At 42.6% G+C, this 20,648-nt stretch overlaps 1 protein-coding gene across 1 annotated transcript in view; it reads right to left on the reverse strand.

Moving 5' to 3' along the window:
• VSTM2L (V-set and transmembrane domain containing 2 like) overlaps nt 1-20,648 on the reverse strand; it is a 112,768-nt gene that overhangs the window by 16,833 nt on the left and 75,287 nt on the right. The window contains exon 2 of the mRNA XM_030212851.1: nt 12,783-12,952. Within this exon, the coding sequence (XP_030068711.1) occupies nt 12,783-12,952 (170 nt within the window). The remainder of the gene's footprint in view (nt 1-12,782; nt 12,953-20,648) is intronic.

The raw sequence follows: 20,648 nt of genomic DNA on the forward strand, positions 1-20,648 counted from the left end.
GTATGGCATTACTTATGTACTTATATATTTATATACAGGGTACTTATTTTGTACCTGGGGAACTGGAGGGTAATGTGGCTTGCCCTGAGTCATAGGGAGCTCCAGTGGGAATTGAACCCACTTCCCCTGATTCTTGGGCTACCGCACTAACCTTTAGGCTACTCCTTCTTTCTACAGGTTCTGCGGTTTCCATTTGCCTTCCAGCCCACTGTCCCTGAAGTGTCAACTCTCTTAGCATCGTATCGCATAAACAGCTGAGGCTTTTTTTTTAAATGACACTTTAAATGACACAAACAGGCATGACAAGCACATGCAGTAAATTTTCTGGCTTCCTAGGCCATATAGAAAATAGAGCAGGATCTTGCTGCTGCACTCCATCTTGCTTGAACCTGCAAAATTGCCGTCTTCCGCTCAAGCCTTCCCTTGAGAAGGCAAATCCATTTTCCCAGCCCACTGTTATTGTTCATAGCTCAATTTCTCCCCACTGCTCTCCAATGTCACCCTCAATTTATAGCAGCCATATGACATTTTTTCTCAATTTATGGTAATGCTAGTTGCAATGTGTATAGCAGGAGACACAATAAGCTCTCATTAAAATACCAAAAGCTGCATTTCAATTATTTTGGGCCCTTATCTCTGTGTGTACAGAAAGAGAGGGGGAAGAGAAGGATAGATTGGTGTAGGGTAGCTACAGCAAAAGAGAAAAGATGATGTAAAACATCAGATGAAAACTGAGCAGAGATGGAGAAACACAGGGACAAACATATTCACTGATAATATCAAACACTCTCTGTGAGAAGAACTCATTGAAATAAAAATGCAGCGAGAACTATTTCAGAGACTTTAGCATGATTTCTTCATAAAGCAGCAACACACAGCTGGATTCCTTAGACTGTCTACGCTTCCTTTTTATTGGTTTTTTTCCTGTTTTCCTCTTTCAGTCTTATTCCTAACTGTTCTTTTTGTTGTTCTTCAGTCTTTTCCCAACTATCCCTCCCCCCCCCCCCCATTTACTAAGCTGCGCACTAATGCTGACATGGGCTGTCATAGTAACATAGTAAATGACGGCAGATAAAGACCTGAACGGTGCATCCAGTCTGCCCAACAAGATGAACTCATTTTGCATGGTATGTGATACTTTCTATGTATACCCCAGTTTGATTTGTCCTTGCCATTCTCAGGGCACAGACCGTAGAAGTCTGCCCAGTACTGCTCTTGTACTAAAAGTTCTGAAGATTCTGGAATCCTAAAGAGTTACAAGATTCTGGAATCCCAATTAGTAGCAACATTCCATGTAGAACCCCAAAGAGTAACATAGTAACAAGGTAAATGACGGCAGATAAAGACCTGAACGGTGCATCCAGTCTGCCCAACAAGATGAACTCATTTTGCATGGTATGTGATACTTTCTATGTATACCCCAGTTTGATTTGTCCTTGCCATTCTCAGGGCACAGACCGTAGAAGTCTGCCCAGTACTGCTCTTGTACTAAAAGTTCTGAAGATTCTGGAATCCTAAAGAGTTACAAGATTCTGGAATCCCAATTAGTAGCAACATTCCATGTAGAACCCCAAAGAGTAACATAGTAACAAGGTAAATGACGGCAGATAAAGACCTGAACGGTCCATCCAGTCTGCCCAACAAGATGAACTCATTTTGCATGGTATGCGATACTTCATATGTTTACCTGAGTTTGATTTGTCCCTGCCTTTCTCAGGGCACAGACCGTAGAAGTCTGCCCAGTACTGCTCTTGTACTAAAAGTTCTGAAGATTCTGGAATCCTAAAGAGTTACAAGATTCTGGAATCCCAATTAGTAGCAACATTCCATGTAGAACCCCAAAGAGTAACATAGTAACAAGGTAAATGACGGCAGATAAAGACCTGAACGGTGCATCCAGTCTGCCCAACAAGATGAACTCATTTTGCATGGTATGTGATACTTTCTATGTATACCCCAGTTTGATTTGTCCTTGCCATTCTCAGGGCACAGACCGTAGAAGTCTGCCCAGTACTGCTCTTGTACTAAAAGTTCTGAAGATTCTGGAATCCTAAAGAGTTACAAGATTCTGGAATCCCAATTAGTAGCAACATTCCATGTAGAACCCCAAAGAGTAACATAGTAACAAGGTAAATGACGGCAGATAAAGACCTGAACGGTCCATCCAGTCTGCCCAACAAGATGAACTCATTTTGCATGGTATGCGATACTTCATATGTATACCCCAGTTTGATTTGTCCTTGCCATTCTCAGGGCACAGACCGTAGAAGTCTGCCCAGTACTGCTCTTGTACTAAAAGTTCTGAAGATTCTGGAATCCTAAAGAGTTACAAGATTCTGGAATCCCAATTAGTAGCAACATTCCATGTAGAACCCCAAAGAGTAACATAGTAACAAGGTAAATGACGGCAGATAAAGACCTGAACGGTCCATCCAGTCTGCCCAACAAGATGAACTCATTTTGCATGGTATGCGATACTTCATATGTATACCCCAGTTTGATTTGTCCTTGCCATTCTCAGGGCACAGACCGTAGAAGTCTGCCCAGTACTGCTCTTGTACTAAAAGTTCTGAAGATTCTGGAATCCTAAAGAGTTACAAGATTCTGGAATCCCAATTAGTAGCAACATTCCATGTAGAACCCCAAAGAGTAACATAGTAACAAGGTAAATGACGGCAGATAAAGACCTGAACGGTCCATCCAGTCTGCCCAACAAGATGAACTCATTTTGCATGGTATGCGATACTTCATATGTATACCCCAGTTTGATTTGTCCTTGCCATTCTCAGGGCACAGACCGTAGAAGTCTGCCCAGTACTGCTCTTGTACTAAAAGTTCTGAAGATTCTGGAATCCTAAAGAGTTACAAGATTCTGGAATCCCAATTAGTAGCAACATTCCATGTAGAACCCCAAAGAGTAACATAGTAACAAGGTAAATGACGGCAGATAAAGACCTGAACGGTCCATCCAGTCTGCCCAACAAGATGAACTCATTTTGCATGGTATGTGATACTTTCTATGTATACCCCAGTTTGATTTGTCCTTGCCATTCTCAGGGCACAGACCGTAGAAGTCTGCCCAGTACTGCTCTTGTACTAAAAGTTCTGAAGATTCTGGAATCCTAAAGAGTTACAAGATTCTGGAATCCCAATTAGTAGCAACATTCCATGTAGAACCCCAAAGAGTAACATAGTAACAAGGTAAATGACGGCAGATAAAGACCTGAACGGTCCATCCAGTCTGCCCAACAAGATGAACTCATTTTGCATGGTATGCGATACTTCATATGTATACCCCAGTTTGATTTGTCCTTGCCATTCTCAGGGCACAGACCGTAGAAGTCTGCCCAGTACTGCTCTTGTACTAAAAGTTCTGAAGATTCTGGAATCCTAAAGAGTTACAAGATTCTGGAATCCCAATTAGTAGCAACATTCCATGTAGAACCCCAAAGAGTAACATAGTAACAAGGTAAATGACGGCAGATAAAGACCTGAACGGTCCATCCAGTCTGCCCAACAAGATGAACTCATTTTGCATGGTATGTGATACTTTCTATGTATACCCCAGTTTGATTTGTCCTTGCCATTCTCAGGGCACAGACCGTAGAAGTCTGCCCAGTACTGCTCTTGTACTAAAAGTTCTGAAGATTCTGGAATCCTAAAGAGTTACAAGATTCTGGAATCCCAATTAGTAGCAACATTCCATGTAGAACCCCAAAGAGTAACATAGTAACAAGGTAAATGACGGCAGATAAAGACCTGAACGGTCCATCCAGTCTGCCCAACAAGATGAACTCATTTTGCATGGTATGCGATACTTCATATGTTTACCCGAGTTTGATTTGTCCCTGCCTTTCTCAGGGCACAGACTGTAAAAGTCTGCCCAGCACTGTTCTTGTACTAAAAGTTCTGACGCTAACGTTGAAGCCCCTTAAAATTTACACTCCAGCCCATCCCTATCTATTCAGTCACGATCAGGGCACAGACCGTAGAAGTCCGCCCTGCACCGGTTTTACGCTCCAAATACTGGCGTCGCCACCCAATCTCCGCCAAGATTCCGTAGATCCATTCCTTCTAAACAGGATTCCTTTGTGTTTATCCCACGCATGTTTGAATTCCATTACCGTTTTCATCTCCACCACCTCCTGCGGGAGGGCATTCCACGTATCTACCACCCTTTCCGTGAAACAAATACTTCCTGGCATTACATTAGTAAACAAGGGGGTATGTTTCTTAATATTTTATACATTAAGAAAAAAGAATTATTTATGTTCTGTTCTCTGTGGTTGCAATGGCAATGTCTAAAATCTTTACACGTGACTATCTTCTCAAGAATGAAATAGAAATTGCTTTAAAAGATAGGGTTGACTTGACTTGTTTTAAGCATCAGCTGAATTAGATAAATACTCCTTCTTATATTATGGCAGTCTTGAATTCTTGAGCAAGATAACAAATGAAGTAGATATGCCGAGGTTTAATATTATTATGAAGCAGCATGGCCACCTTTACAATGGAAAGCTGAGGAAATGTAAATTAATTAATAAATAAGATTGTTATCTGCTTTCCAAGCAAGTTTCTTGAGTGAAAATGACTGCAGAATTATTTACTGTATAGCAAAGTATTAATTCTGGGATACAGAAATACACAAAAATATATACTTACATTGAAAGTAAATTTAGAAAAAGTGTTTGCAAAATTAAATAAGAGAAATAAGGATTTGTAGGAGGGTTTTGACTAACAAAAAAGAATTGAATATCCCTATGAGCTATTTGTTGCAACAAGCTTGGGATTTCTGAGTTCTTTTCCTCTTCTCAAATTTGCAATCCCAAAGAAAAAGGATCGTGCATTTGTTTCATTTTGCATCACATTAAGCTGTGTTTGGCATCACCAGATCCTTCAGGTTAGTCTTACTGCCCCAGATGGCCATCCAATCTTGTTTTGACTTTTTTCATCTATTTGGTGGAAAACAGCAACTCCATGGGAAATTTGAAATACTATGGAAAAAACATTTCCCCGTAAAAACTTTTTTAGATACATTAAAAGCAGGAAACCGGCCAAAGAGTCGGTTGGGCCGCTGGACGAAAATGGTGTTAAAGGGGCGATCAAGGAGGACAAAGCCGTAGCGGAGAAATTAAATGAATTCTTTGCTTCGGTCTTCACCGAGGAGGATTTGGGGGGGACACCGGTGCCGGAAAGAATATTTGAAGCGGGGGAGTCGGAGAAACTAAACAAATTCTCTGTAACCTTGGAGGATGTAATGGGTCAGTTCAGCAAGCTGAAGAGTAGTAAATCACCGGGACCTGATGGTATTCATCCCAGAGTATTAATAGAACTAAAAAATGAACTTGCGGAGCTACTGTTAGAAATATGCAATCTGTCCCTAAAATCGAGTGTAATACCGGAAGACTGGAGGGTAGCCAATGTTACTCCGATTTTTAAGAAAGGTTCCAGAGGAGATCCGGGAAATTATAGACCGGTGAGTCTGACGTCGGTGCCGGGCAAGATGGTGGAGGCTATTATTAAGAATAAAATTGCAGAGCATATACAAAAACATGGACTGATGAGACAAAGTCAGCACGGATTTAGTGAAGGGAAGTCTTGCCTCACCAATCTAATGCATTTTTTTGAGGGGGTAAGCAAACATGTGGACAATGGGGAGCCGGTTGATATTGTATATCTGGATTTTCAGAAGGCGTTTGACAAAGTGCCGCACGAAAGACTCCTGAAGAAATTGCAGAGTCATGGAATCGGAGGTAGGGTATTATTATGGATTAAGAACTGGTTGAAAGATAGGAAGCAGAGAGTAGGATTGCGTGGCCAGTATTCTCAGTGGAGGAGGGTAGTTAGTGGGGTCCCGCAGGGGTCTGTGCTGGGTCCGTTGCTTTTTAATGTATTTATAAATGACCTAGAGATGGGAATAACTAGTGAGGTAATTAAATTCGCCGATGACACAAAATTATTCAGGGTCGTCAAGTCGCAGGAGGAATGTGAACGATTACAGGAGGACCTTGCGAGACTGGGAGAATGGGCGTGCAAGTGGCAGATGAAGTTCAATGTTGACAAGTGCAAAGTGATGCATGTGGGTAAGAGGAACCCGAATTATAGCTACGTCTTGCAAGGTTCCGCGTTAGGAGTTACGGATCAAGAAAGGGATCTGGGTGTCGTCGTCGATGATACGCTGAAACCTTCTGCTCAGTGTGCTGCTGCGGCTAGGAAAGCGAATAGAATGTTGGGTGTTATTAAGAAGGGTATGGAGTCCAGGTGTGCGGATGTTATAATGCCGTTGTATCGCTCCATGGTGCGACCGCACCTGGAGTATTGTGTTCAGTACTGGTCTCCGTATCTCAAAAAAGATATAGTAGAATTGGAAAAGGTACAGCGAAGGGCGACGAAAATGATAGTGGGGATGGGACGACTTTCCTATGAAGAGAGGCTGAGAAGGCTAGGGCTTTTCAGCTTGGAGAAGAGACGGCTGAGGGGAGATATGATAGAAGTGTATAAAATAATGAGTGGAATGGATCGGGTGGATGTGAAGCGACTGTTCACGCTATCCAAAAATACTAGGACTAGAGGGCATGAGTTGAAGCTACAGTGTGGTAAATTTAAAACGAATCGGAGGAAAATTTTTCTTCACCCAACGTGTAATTAGACTCTGGAATTCATTGCCGGAGAACGTGGTACGGGCGGTTAGCTTGACGGAGTTTAAAAAGGGGTTAGATTGATTCCTAAAGGACAAGTCCATAGACCGCTATTAAATGGACTGGAAAAATTCCTCATTTTTAGGTATAACTTGTCTGGAATGTTTTTACGTTTGGGGAGCGTGCCAGGTGCCCTTGACCTGGATTGGCCACTGTCGGTGACAGGATGCTGGGCTAGATGGACCTTTGGTCTTTCCCAGTATGGCACTACTTATGTACTTATGTACTTATGTCTACCAGGATCTCAGCAATTGCCTTCATTATCAGTACACACCCTGCTGGATCATTACATCTAACCATGAATAATGCTGCTTCAACCCTAATGAAGCTTGCAAAATGGAATGACATTCAAAGGAAATCCCACACAAATGTGAAATATTCACGGCCCTTTTACTAAAGCGTGGCAAGCCCACTGCGGGCTGGCTGCATGGCAACCCAGAACTACCATGGGCCCAAGGCAGCTGCCAGCGGTAGATCCACCCCCAGAGTATGGCATTTCTGGCGATGTTGGAGTTTTTGTAAAATGAATACCGCAGGGGGTTACCCAGCGGTAATTGGGCAGTGCGGTGTGCCGCTACCTCAATGAGTGGAGGTAAGTACATAAGCATTGCCATACTGGGAAAGACCAAAGGTCCATCGAGCCCAGCATCCTGTTTCCAACAGTGGCCAATCCAGGTCACAGATACCCGGCAAGATCCCCAAAATGTACAAAACATTTTATACTGCTTATCCCAGAAATAGTGGATTTTCCCCAAGTCCATTTAATAACGGTCTATGGACTTTTCCTTTAGGAAGCCGTCCAAACCTTTTTTAAACTCCGCTAAGCTAACCGCCTTTACCACATTCTCTGGCAACGAATTCCAGAGTTTAATTACACGTTGAGTGAAGAAGTATTTTCTCCGATTTGTTTTAAATTTACTACATTGTAGCTTCATCGCATGCCGCCTAGTCCTAGTATTTTTTGGAAAGCGTGAACAGACGCTTCACATCTACCCGTTCATCTACCCGTTCATCTAGACTTCCTGAGCCGATACGTCAAGCTCCATCTCTGGCCGTCTTCAAATCTTGGCTAAAAGCCCACCTTTTTGATGCTGCTTTTAACTCCTAACCCTTACTCACTTGTTCAGTACCCTTATTTTATCATCCCCACCTTAGTAAAAAAAATTTTTGTTAAATTTGTACCCTGTGCTTTCCCACTCATGGCAGGCTCAATGCAGCTTACATGGGGCAATGGAGGGTTAAGTGACTTGCCCAGAGTCACAAGGAGCTGCCTGTGCCTGAAGTGGGAATCGAACTCAGTTTCTCAGTTCCCCTGGACCAAAGTCCACCACCCTAACCACTAGGCCACTCCTCCACTGTTGCTATGATTTGAGATTCTACACCAATGTGGCCGCGCAGGCTTCTGTTTCTGTGAGTCTGACATCCTGCACCTACGTGCAGGACGTCAGACTCACAGAAACAGAAGTCTGCGCAGCCTTCTACATGGAATGTTGCTAGTGGAATAGCAACATTCCATGTAGAATCTCCAATAGTAGCAACATTCCATGTAGAATCTCCAATAGTATCTATAGGGTTAAGTGACTTGCCCAGAGTCACAAGGAGCTGCCTGTGCCTGAAGTGGGAATTGAATTCAGTTCCTCAGGACCAAAGTCCACCACCCTAACCACTAGGCCACTCCTCCACTCCCTTATTTGTCCTGTTTGACTGTCCTAATTAGATTGTAAGCTCTGTCGCGCAGGGACTATCTCTTCATGTCCAGTGAACAGTGCTGTATACGTCTAGTAGAGGTATAGAAATGAAAAGTAGTAGAAGTAGTACTAGCTATCTGCACACATTATGGGAGATGTGGGTAGTCAATAAATAAACTAAAATTTAAGGACTCCAGTGTGTGACTGTGACCACCCAACATAGACCATGAAATATACTAATTCTACTACTACTACTATAAATCATTTCTATAGCGCTACCAGTCGTACGCAGCGCTTCACAATTGAAGATGAAGAAAAGACAGTCCCTGCGCAAAAGAGCTTACAATCTAAATCAGGACAGACAAGACCAATAAGGATAAGGGTAGAAGGACACATAGGAATGATTCTAAATGGAATGTTGCTACTATTGGAGATTCTGTTGCTACTATTTGAGATTCTACATGGAATGTTGGTATTCCACTACCAACATTCCATGTAGAGACCTGCCCTTGCAGATCAGCAATGCGGCCGCGCAGGCTTCTGTTTCTGTGAGTCTGACGTCCTGCACGTATGTGCAGGACGTCAGACTCACAGAAACAGAAGCCTGCGCGGCCGCGTTGCTGATCTGCAAGGGCAGGCTTCTACTACTACTATAAATCATTTCTATAGTGCTACCAGTCGTACGCAGCACTTCACAATTGAAGATGAAGAAAAGACAGTCCCTGCGCAAAAGAGCTTACAATCTAAATCAGGACAGACAGACAGGACAAATAAGGGATAAGGGTAGGACAGACAGATAGGACACATAGGGAAAAGGGACTATTGAAGAGAGGAAGACAAGATAAGGTTACGAGCAGGTGACAAGTTAGGAATTAAAAGCAGCATCAAACAGGTAGGCCTTTAGCCCAGATTATCCAGGATAATGCCTGGATACCTACATTCATAAAGGATAGATGGCAAACCCTGATTCAACTGTCTGGCTTGGTCACATAAATGTGAAATTATAGTGCCTGTATCTACATAAGCCATTCAAAGGACGTTATTGTTTTGGAGAACATTAAATGTAAATAATATATAAAATATTTCAATATTAACAGTGACAAAAATTACTAAATATATGAGTCCTTTTACTAAGGTGTACTAATGGATTTAGCAAATGGTAATGATTCACGTGCACTGAATGCCATGCACCTTAATAAAGGGACCCCCATCATTTTTATTATGTAGAGATAAACATTTTCACTTTTAACCAATTTCTTTTCAGTTGACATCCTGGCATCAGATGTAGCTTGTCTTTCACTTAAGCTGAAATTGGGTGGCGGAGCAGTTGGGGGGGAAGAGGGGGTGGTGGTTGGGAGGCGAGGATAGGGGAGGGCAGACTTATACGGTCTGTACCAGAGCCGGTGATGGGAGGCGGGACTGGTGGTTGGGAGGCGGGAAATACTGCTGGGCAGACTTATATGGTCTGTGCCCTGAAAAGGACAGGTACAAATTCAAGGTAAGGTATACACATATGAGTTTGTCTTGGGCAGACTGGATGGACCATTCAGGTCTTTTTCTGCCGTCATCTACTATGTTACTAGCCAGCTTATAATCGAACGAGAAAAACGCCCAAGTTCCGACCTAAATCGGGAGATGGGCGTTTATCTCACAAAAACGAATAACGCGGTATAATCAAAAGCCGAATTTGGGTCGCTTTCAACTGCACTCCGTCGCGGATGCGGACAAAGTGGACGGGGGCGTGTCGAAGGTGTGTCGAAGGCGGAACTGGGGCGTGGTTATCACCCGAACAGAGATGGGCGCCCTTCGCCGATAATGGATGCGTTTGTAGCTAGAATTTAGGGCACTTTTCCTGGACCCTGTTTTTTCACGAATAAGGCCCCAAAAAGTGCCCTAAATGACCAGATTACCCCCAGAGGGAATCGGGGATGACCTCCCCTGACTCCCCCAGTGGTCACTAACCCCCTCCCACCACAAAAAAATGATGTTTCACAACTTTTTATTTTCACCCTCAAATGTCATACCCTCCTCCCAGGCAGCAGTATGCAGGTCCCTGGAGCAGTTGTTAGGGGGTGCAGTGGACGTCAGGCAGGTGGACCCAGGCCCATCCCCCCTACCTGTTACAATTGTGCTGCTTAATGCTTATTAGTCGTCCAACCCCCCCAAACCCACTGTACCCACATGTAGGTGCCCCCCTTCACCCCTTAGGGCTATAGTAATGGTGTAGACTTGTGGGCAGTGGGTTTTGAGGGGGATTTGGGGGGGCTCAACACACAATGGAAGGGTGCTATGCACCTGGGAGCTCTTTTACCTGTTTTTTTGTTTTTGTAAAAGTGCCCCCTAGGGTGCCCGGTTGGTGTCCTGGCATGTGAGGGGGACCAGTGCACTACGAATCCTGGCCCCTCCCACGAACAAATGCCTTGGAGTTATTCGTTTTTGAGCTGGGCGCTTTCATTCTCCGTTATCGCTGAAAAGCAAAAACGCCCAGCTCACACATTGGCGAATAAAACATGGGCGTCTATTTTTTTCGTAAATACAGTTTGGTCCGCCCCTTCACGGACCCGTTCTCGGAGATTAACGCCCATGGAGATAGGCGTTTCTGTTCCATTATGCCCCTCCACGTTTTCTTGTATGAATTCACATTTATATATTACTATATATTTACTCTGCAGCTGTTGCTGGTCTTCATTGACCCAAATAAAAATACAGCATGCATCATTTTCTGCTATGAGATTGTTATAAGCCACCATGTCTAATATTTTGATGTGCTATTCTCTTGCACGCATTCAAAAAAGGGGCATAGTTATGAGTGTGGAATGGGTGGGTTGTGGGCATTTCAAAAAACTATTTGCACTGTTATGGAACACACCTGATCTGCACCGAAGTTAGGCGCAGGTTTAGGTGGCCTAAATGGGTGTGCCTAAATTTTAGTCGCAAGAACGGCACATGTGCATATTCTATAACCTATGCCTAACTTTAGGCGTAGTTTATAGAATCACTAGACTTTGAGTTTATAGAATCACTAGACTTCGCGCCCCCCCCCCCCCCCCCACCAAGCCGTCACCACCCACCTTCCACCCGGCCGGGCCCTCGCTCCGCTATTGAAACAGCGAGGGTCCGGGAACGCAGCACTTGAGCTCTGCTGAGCTGCCGACGTCGGCCTTCGTTCTTCTTCTCTGCCTGTCCCACCCTCGTGTGACGTAACGTCGTCGAGGGCGGGACAGAGGCAGAGAAGAAGAAGGAAGGGCGACGTCGGCAGCTCAGCAGAGCTCAGTGCTGCGTTCCCGGACCCTCGCTGTTTCAATAGCGGAGCGAGGGCCCGACCGGGTAGAAGGTGGGTGGCGGCGGCGACTCGGGTGGGGGGAGCGTTAGATGGCGGTGTCCCTCCCTCAGCATTAATGCGCAGTACAGACCCTCTGTGTTCCGCCTCCCGTCATCACGTATTCACGTGGGGGCGGGGCAGAGAAGGTCTCTACTGCGCATTTGCGAGTGAGTACGGTCACTCGCCGTTTATATGTTTGATGATGCTAACTGCATGGCTTTTCAGGCGTTGTTTTTAGAATTTGGCCCTATGTCCTACCTACCATGTCAATATTCCTCAATTCTGTTCTTAAGGTAATTTCTAGTCTCAGAGGTGAATACACTTTCGGAGAAATAGTCATTCAGGGATTCATCGCTTTAACCACCAAGAGAGCTTGGGACAAGTACATAAGATCTCAAAGGAAGTGATAGAGAGAGTAGATGGCATGAATAGGCAGACTGGATAGGCCATATGGTCTTTGTCTGCCTACGGTTTTCTATGGGTTCCTTTTACTAATGTGCACTGAAAAATGACTTGCGGTAGTGTAGGTGTGGATTTTGGGCGTGCGCCAATCCATTCTTCAGTGCACCTATAAAAAAGGCCTTTTGTTTATTTTTGCAGAAAATGGACGTGCAGCAAAATCAAAATTGCTATGTGTCCATTTTGGGTCTGTGACCTTAACGCCAGCCATTGACCTGGTGGAAAAATCTCATGGGGTAACCAGGCGGTAATGACCTATATGCATCAAATGCCACTTGGTGCACATCCGATACAGGCAGCCAAAAATACTGCAAGAGACACATGGTAGTCAGGTGGTAGCTCCATTTTGACGTGCATTGGACATGCGTAGACGCTTATGCAACTTAGTAAAAGGGCCTCTGTTTCTACGATGATGAAGGGACACCACCAAACTCCTTGAATTTTATGTTATAGGTTGTCTTAAATATAATTACACATTTGATGTTTGTGTAAGTGTTGTGTTTTAAATTTGAATGTTCTCATGTTACACATTAGGCAAGTTACGATAGACGGAATATAAAAGCAATGAATGAATGACGTACCATGATATGCAATGAGATTAATGAGAAACAGTACCTGGTTGGAAGCCCAGGTCTCTTTGTCTGTCTGGTCCTTGTGGTTACGAAAGTACCACCATTGAATCTCAAGTGAATAGGGGAGAGAGCTGCTGCCTCGAAATGAGCAGGCCATCTCCACATCCTCTCCAACTCGTGTGGTCGTATCATGAGGAGTCTCTGTAAACAGGGCTGCACCAAAAAGAAAACTCAGAGACTTAGAATTGTATTCCAGCTACTGAAGTTACAAAGACAAAATGGGCAAGTAATGCGAGAAAACAGATATGAATGACATACATCAATGGGATCTGTTTATTGAGTTGTATTAACTGGTTTATGTATGTTAATTCAAATTAAGCACATATAGGGTATTCTATAAACCGTGCCTAAAGTTAGGCGCGGTTTATAGAATAGTGGTTAAGCCTAGGGATTGTGCCTATATTTAGGCATGGCCATTTGCATCAATGAAAATATGGTGCAAATGCCTACACCTATACTTAGGAATGCAGCCCCCTTATTCTATAATTATGCATGTAATTAATAGTCACACCCCCGAAGCACCCATGGCCCTCCTATTTCTGACTCATGCATAAAATTTAGGTGTGGATCCCACACCTGAATTTTCATGCATTTGTTAATTGAATCTAAATAGTTCCTATAATTGCTTGTTAAAAAACCAATTATTGGCACTAATTAGCTTATTATTCAATTAAAAATGCACATGCAAATTTGGTGCATGCCCAAATTTGTGAGCACATTTTTTTAGCGCTTTTTATAGAATTGGGGTGGGGGGATAGTGAATAGAACTCACTGAGAACAATGAGGCTTGCATTATTTAATTCATATTAATACGTGTTAACCAGTTAATGCAGCTCAGTAAATCTAAGTTTGCTGTAGATAAATGCGGCCGATTTCCTATTTAAAAATAAATACAGAACATAGATATAACTTTTGTAGCCCCTGTATTTATTGATTTTTCCTGTAAGGTGCTCTTCTTATCCCCATGGGCCACAGTAAAGTCTAGGATGAAGATGGATGTTCACTTTAATTTCTCAATGACATCTTGATTTCTGTTCAGTTCCTGTAACATCCTACTGTTTTGATCTTAGCAAGAAATATTCATCTGTCTGTTCACTCAGTTCTATATTTCTGAATGCTGGGTCATCTTTGTTTCTGTTTAACAAATTGATCAAAGTCAGAGGTTCAACCTAAAAGGAAAAGGGTTTGACTTCAATCCAAATTATCCCAGCAGTCTGCGTAAGGTGCTAAAGATTATTTAAAAGTTCATCTGGTAAGTGTAAATGTGAAAGGAATGACTGGTAACAGATTCTATCACAACTCCCTTGGAAAACTCTGCTCTGCCTATTACAATGGCAGGTTTTAGAATCCAAACTTGCTTTCTCATACTCATTCTGCCAACTTCCTTGGGCAATTCTTTTACTAAAGCACGCTAGCATTTTTAGCGTGTGTTAAAAATAGGCACGTGCTAAACGCTATGGACGCCAATGTATTCCTATGGGTGTCTCTAGCGTTTAGCACATGCCTATTTTGAGTGCACGCTAAAAACGCTAGCGTGCCTTATTCAAAGACCACCCCTAAGGTCTTATTATAGCTTACACATACATGCTTTTCTGTCCAATGTTTGATCTTCTAAAGCTTAACATTTAACAGATTCTCTGATGGAAGATGTGGATATATAATGAGAAATGTTCCTGCCCAGTCTCTGCTATGCTTAGACACATCTGCCTCACCTGGCCACACCAACTTTATCATGAATCAGCTAACAAAAAAAACAAAACAAAAAAAAACTGAGCTACTACTGAAAAAGGTGTGAGCAAAATCTAAATAAATAAATAAAAAACTAAACTAAACTGAATGAGAACTAGCAAAACTTTGTCAGATGTGAAAATCTAGATTTAGTTTGAATTCAAATTATAGTTGGCTCCTCAATTCAGAAAAAAAAAAATCTGAACTGCCACATGCAACATGAGTTAGGAGATCTTCTGCACCACCTTGGGGTACAATTCTTCAAAAAGCTGATAAATCATTAAAAAAAAAATACATTCACCATTTAGTTGCATGTGTGTACTCTCCAAAATTTCTGGCCTCTGCCTCCCATTTCCAATACACACTTTCAAGAAATCTGTCTCACTCAAGAAGGGCTAGAAAACTTTCCAGAAACACTGATACTACTGAAAGGAGAGAGAGAAAAGAAAAAAAAAAAAAAAAAACCAGATGGAGGAGAGGGGTTGGAGGCAATCTGATTCTTGTAGCTGTCTTGTGTGCTATCCATGGTGCTGAAAGTTGAAGACCTAATAGATGTTTATATCAATGAAACTGTCACAAAGAAGCTAGAGGAACCCAGCCGGTGGTATTAGCAAGGATAGAGAGATGGAGCTCCGCATGCTGTCTCCTCACCAGAAAGCAATCACATGGAAGTGAGTTTAGAACACGTTTTTTTGTATTTGCGTCTAATCCCATCTCGCTACAGGCAATGCAAAACATGCAGTGATCCTCACAGAGAGGGCTTATGGAGGGGATTCTGAGAGGATTCTGGCGCATGGGAAAATGTTGTTGGCAGCACTGAGATGAGTGGAGTGACTGTGCCCGCAATGGCTTAGAAAAGTGACATAACAGGATTCAACCATAAAGTCTACCTTTTCAGTGGAAGAAACTCTCACTTGGAGGAGTAGTCTAGTGGTTAGTGCAGTGGACTTTGACCCTGGGGAACTGGGTTCGATTCTCACTGCAGCTCCTTGTGACTCTGGGCAAGTCACTCAACCCTCCATTGCCCCTGGTACAAAATAAGTACCTGAATATATGTAAACCGCTTTGAATGTAGTTGCAAAAACCTCAGAAAGGTGGTATATCAAGTCCCAATTCCCTTCCCCCCTTTCCCTTATGACATCACAATATCAGAAGTGAGCCAAGTATCGGGCAATCAAGCCATTGTGACATCACTGATGAGGTTAGCTCTTATTGGTGAAATGAGTGGAGGAGTAGCCTAGTGGTTAGTGCAGTGGACTTTGATCCTGGGGAACTGAGTTCAATTCCCACTGCAGCTCCTTGTGATTCTGGGCAAGTCACTTAACCCTCCATTGCCCAGGTACAAAATAAGTACCTGAATATATGTAAACCGCATTGAATGTAGTTGCAAAATACCACAGAAAGGTGGTATATCAAGTCCCATTTCCCCTTTCCATAGAAAGTAGAATTTTCCTTCTACCACCAAGCACAGCCATTTAGTCAAAGTAAAATTGCTCATAATCCCAGTGACAGCAGTCTTATTCCAATGGCCTTTTCAAGCAACAAATCAGAGAAAAGCAGGCTCAGTGTGTACAAAAGGCAGACCATGACCATCAGTTTCCCATTTCCAAATCCTTTAAATATAAAACAGTATTGGTAAATAACTTCAAAAGCTTCTTTGCTTTAAAAAAAATAAAAATAAATCTTGAGGTTCTAATACTTCTATTACAAGTCAAAAATATGACAATATTGTCAAATATGGAAATATTTTTTTTTACTTACCAAAGCACATTACAAAACCACAGGAAATAGCTATAGCATGTTAGAAGAGAGATTCTTTTAAGAAGATGTGGTGAGGCATTTTCACTATGATGTCTAAATCCAATTTTGGACATTTTGCAAAAAAAAAAAAAAATGTCCAAAAATCCAGTAGCAAACATGGCCATTTTCAAACCAGAAAAATGTCCAAAACAAACCACTAGGATATATGGGGGCCAGTATTCTTAGTAGACTGGTTGTTTGCATTATCAATTAAAAGAGCTCTAATCATTGCAAAACACGGCTATTCGCCTTCTCTGTCGTGCACATCATTTTGATCATTCTTCCCCCCTCTTAAAACAACACCATTGGCTCCCTGTTGAACAAATAGTTCTGTTTAAACTTCTTGCTATCACATTCAAGGCGGCTTTCAGAATAGCTATTCCAGTTTCTCTCTCTAGTCATACACTTATTATTCCCTCGCACGTACCTTGCACTCTCTCAATGATCACCACCTCATTCTTCTTGGGCCAAAAACGGCTAGTTTGGAGTCCACCCACCGCTGAGCCTTTTTCTTTGCCGCCACCCCCTTTCACTGGAAGTTCCTCCCAAAATAAATTAGGAGCGAGACCTCATTTGATAAATTTAGAGTTGCACTGAAAACTTGGCTTTTCTCCCTGGCTTTTGGTACTGCTTAATCGAGTTTTTCCCTTTCTCTCTGGTCCTTCCTCTTCTCATTCGTAAGAGTATCCTATCCCCACCACTTCTTTTTCCTCCCCCTCCCCCTCACTTCTATTCACCCTGTGTAACAGTCCAATGCCTCACCCTCAGTATTGTATGGATGGTTGTTATCTTTCCTATCTAAATATTGTAGTTCCTTTCTATTTTTTCTGTAATTTTTTGATATTATGTAAACCACTTTGATCTGCTATCTGGCAAAGGCGGTATAGCAAGCCTAAATAAACTAATCTAAACTAAACTGGCCACATAGACATCCCAGCAGAGCAGTGGGGTACCCTAGGGGGACACTGTAGTGGATGTCACATACAAGCTCCCAGGTACACATCTCATCATTACCCCCTTTTATTGTATGTTGAGCCCTCCAAACCCATCAAAAACCTACTGTACTCAACTGTACACCACTACAATAAGACTTATGCCTAACGTATTTAGTGTTTTTTAGAGGGCTAACACATTTCACCACAAGTGTACCAGTTAAAATGGGAAATGGGCCTGGGTCCCGTTCTCTACAGTCCACTGCACATACCACTAGGCTCCTGGGACTTGCTTGATGTTGTAATAGCGATGGCCATCATATCTGAAGCTGCGATAGAGCCTGGAATGTACTGTTACTGTCGAATCTTAGGGGGCTGGGAGGGGGTGAGTGACCACTGGGAGAGTAAGGGGATTATGCCTTAATTCCTCCAGTGGACATTTAGGGCACCTTTTGGTCACTTAGTTGTGATTGAAACATATCGAGCCATGAACATCTTCATTTTGGCCCTAGATAGTTTCATTTTGTTCTGTTACTGCAGAAAAGCGTCTACCTTTTGGTGTTGCCCATGTCCCGCCCAAAACACGCCCCCTTGAAATCGGGATGAAATGAGCCCGAGTATTTTATAAAGATCTGATTTGATCCTTTTGATCCTCAGTCTTTCCATCCCTTCTTCATTCTCTCTTTCCAATAACTGTACCAGCATCTCATAGTCCTCAACTGCAATCAGCCTTGCTGATTTAGAGACTCTTTCACAAAATGGGGCCAAAAAGTGCTCTTAGTATGCCTTTACCCAGGTCTTTCCCATGTGCTATGGCCACTTTTTGCCATGGCCAGAAAATTGCCACATTTTTTATTTTGGTCATTATTGGCCATGTGCTAATATCGTCATTACTGTGTGGGCCTCAACACATTTTCTAAGTGGTAAGGGCTCACTTGCTAATCAGTTAGTGCATGGCAATGTGGCAGCCATTTTTTCTCTATATGCAGGAGCGAATACAGAGATGCGTGCCTCTTCCCTGAAGAAGATTATCGAAACCTGGCCATGTCGGCAGAGGTTTGAGCTGGGAGAAAAATCGCTACTGATAGTCGCTCTAAGTTAAGTAATACTAACAAGACATACTTTGGTATACTACAGTTTGTAATAAGATATAATAAGATTGAAGATATTTATTCAAGAAGAAGGAGATTTAAAGTGACATAGAGGAGAAATTTGTAGTACAAGGAAAAAATTTTGGAAAAAAAAAAGAAAAAACAAAAATTATGATACAGGAAAGATCAATGAGGATGTGAGCCACACCATTATCAGCTTGGGGCACAGTTCCCGGATGGTGGAAGCGATGGAAAATCTGAAGATCCCCGTTTAACAGACTTATGCTCTGGTTGATTGTGAATGTTAGCTACGTTGCGATAATAGTATACTGATGAATGTATGAGACTAGACAGTGTTTGGGATATTTTTAGAACGCTTTAGTGCACTAACTTATTAGCACAGACAAACCCCCTCAGCAAAAAAATAAAATGTACTTTTTAGTACACGGGTAGAACACACATGTAGGGACAATTTTACTAAGCTGCTTTAAAAGAGGGCCTGCGCTAGCATCAGTGCGTGTTTTTGACGTGCGCTGAGGCCCCCTTTTACCACAGTGGGTAAAAGGCTTTTTATTTAAAGAAATAGCTGTGTGGTAAGTGAACCACTTGCCACATGGCCATTTCAGGGGGGAGCACTTACTGCCACCCATTGAGGTGGCAGTAAGGGCTGCTGCGCCAACCTGGCAGTAACCAGGCAGCACACAGCACTGCCCAACTACCGCTGGGTAAACACTGGCACTAATAAAATATACAATATTTTTGTAGCACCAGAAAGGGCACATGCTGGAGTTGGGAACTACTGCTGGTTGCTGCAGTAGCCCGGCGGTAGTTCTGGAATAGTGAGCGGTAAGCCCACGTTGGGCACGTGCACATCAGGATTTTACCATGGGATGCCTCAGCCACCCCACAAATTAATGCTTACCACATATCTCTACATATATTGGCCTGACTGAGGTGCTCTAATGGTTTCTGTTGTGTCTTCACTTCAGTGAACATCGGTCAATAAAAGCTATAGGGAAAATTCAACATGCCTAAGGTTTGTTAAGCCTTAAATTCAGTTTCTTCACAAATAACTCAATCAATATATCATTAAACATAATCGTATTTAATTTCACTGCTTACTTGGTCTGTTGATCAAATCAATAGATATAATACGGACAGAGCATTACTTTTCACTAAGAACTTAAATATGAACAAGTCTTGAGATTTAAAGCAATTTAATGACAGATCTAGGCTCAGGTGGCAATTATTTCCCCATTTTAAAACACCAGTGGTGGATATTCAGTCAAGCATGCTTATACCTAGGTAAATATTCCATGTCTTCTGTTTCTACATCGTACCTTGGCCATAGCTACACCATGCTTACATCACATGCAGCATGGAGACATTTTTATTTACAAGATAAAATTAATACATTGACATACACATTAACATCATTCTTTAACACAATCCCAGAGCCGATGCATGAATATATGGCACCCTTCAGTCTTGCTTCCTTTCACAAGATTTTGATAATTAAAAGCAACAATCATCACCCCAATATTAGCCCTTCCAGAGCAAGCTTATAAAATACAGAATTCAGGGCTTGACAAATCCCAGGCACCAGTCTCCATGGCGACTAGAAATTTGTCTCTTGTGCCTGGGTTTTTGTGACTATTTAAAACAAAACAAAAAAAAATCTTCATTTTTTTGCCTGGAACTTGCTGCTCTGTTCCCTCTAAGCTGAGCATGTGTCCACTGTCTACAGTCCTCCCAGTCGGGGGAGGGGGGGGGGGTGCTGTTTCACTATCACATTTTCAATAGCGAGGGGCAGGCAAGTTCTTCAGGACTCCAGGGAACCTGCCTGTCCCTAGAGATTAAAAACATAAAATTGAAGCAGCACCCCCTACTGGTAGCAATGCAGTTGGACACCCGCTCAGTTTAGAAGGAACAGTGCTCCCAGGGGCAGCCACAGGTAAAGGAGAAGAGAGGGTGGAATGCAAAGAAAGGCTGCTAGATATGGGATTAAACCTAAACATTGTTTATTAAAATTTATTAGGAGTACACGGTTCTGTTGTGTTGGAAATTTCATACATTCAAGATAAGTCAGTACTTTGTCCTCTATCTGATACTGACAAACAGATCAGTAGTAATTCTAAGTGAAGATCATTATAGGGAAGGAATTTTGGATTTAGCTCAGACATTTTCACCAGTAGCTCAAGGCGAGTTCAATTCAGATAAGTAGGCTTGCAGGCTGGGGGAGAGGGCTGGATTATGGGCTTGTAAGATGGGGGGAGGAGTGATTAACTAGCTTTCTGG

The sequence above is a fragment of the Microcaecilia unicolor genome, chromosome 8 (genome assembly GCF_901765095.1).
Source record: "Microcaecilia unicolor chromosome 8, aMicUni1.1, whole genome shotgun sequence".
Taxonomy (NCBI): domain Eukaryota; kingdom Metazoa; phylum Chordata; class Amphibia; order Gymnophiona; family Siphonopidae; genus Microcaecilia; species Microcaecilia unicolor.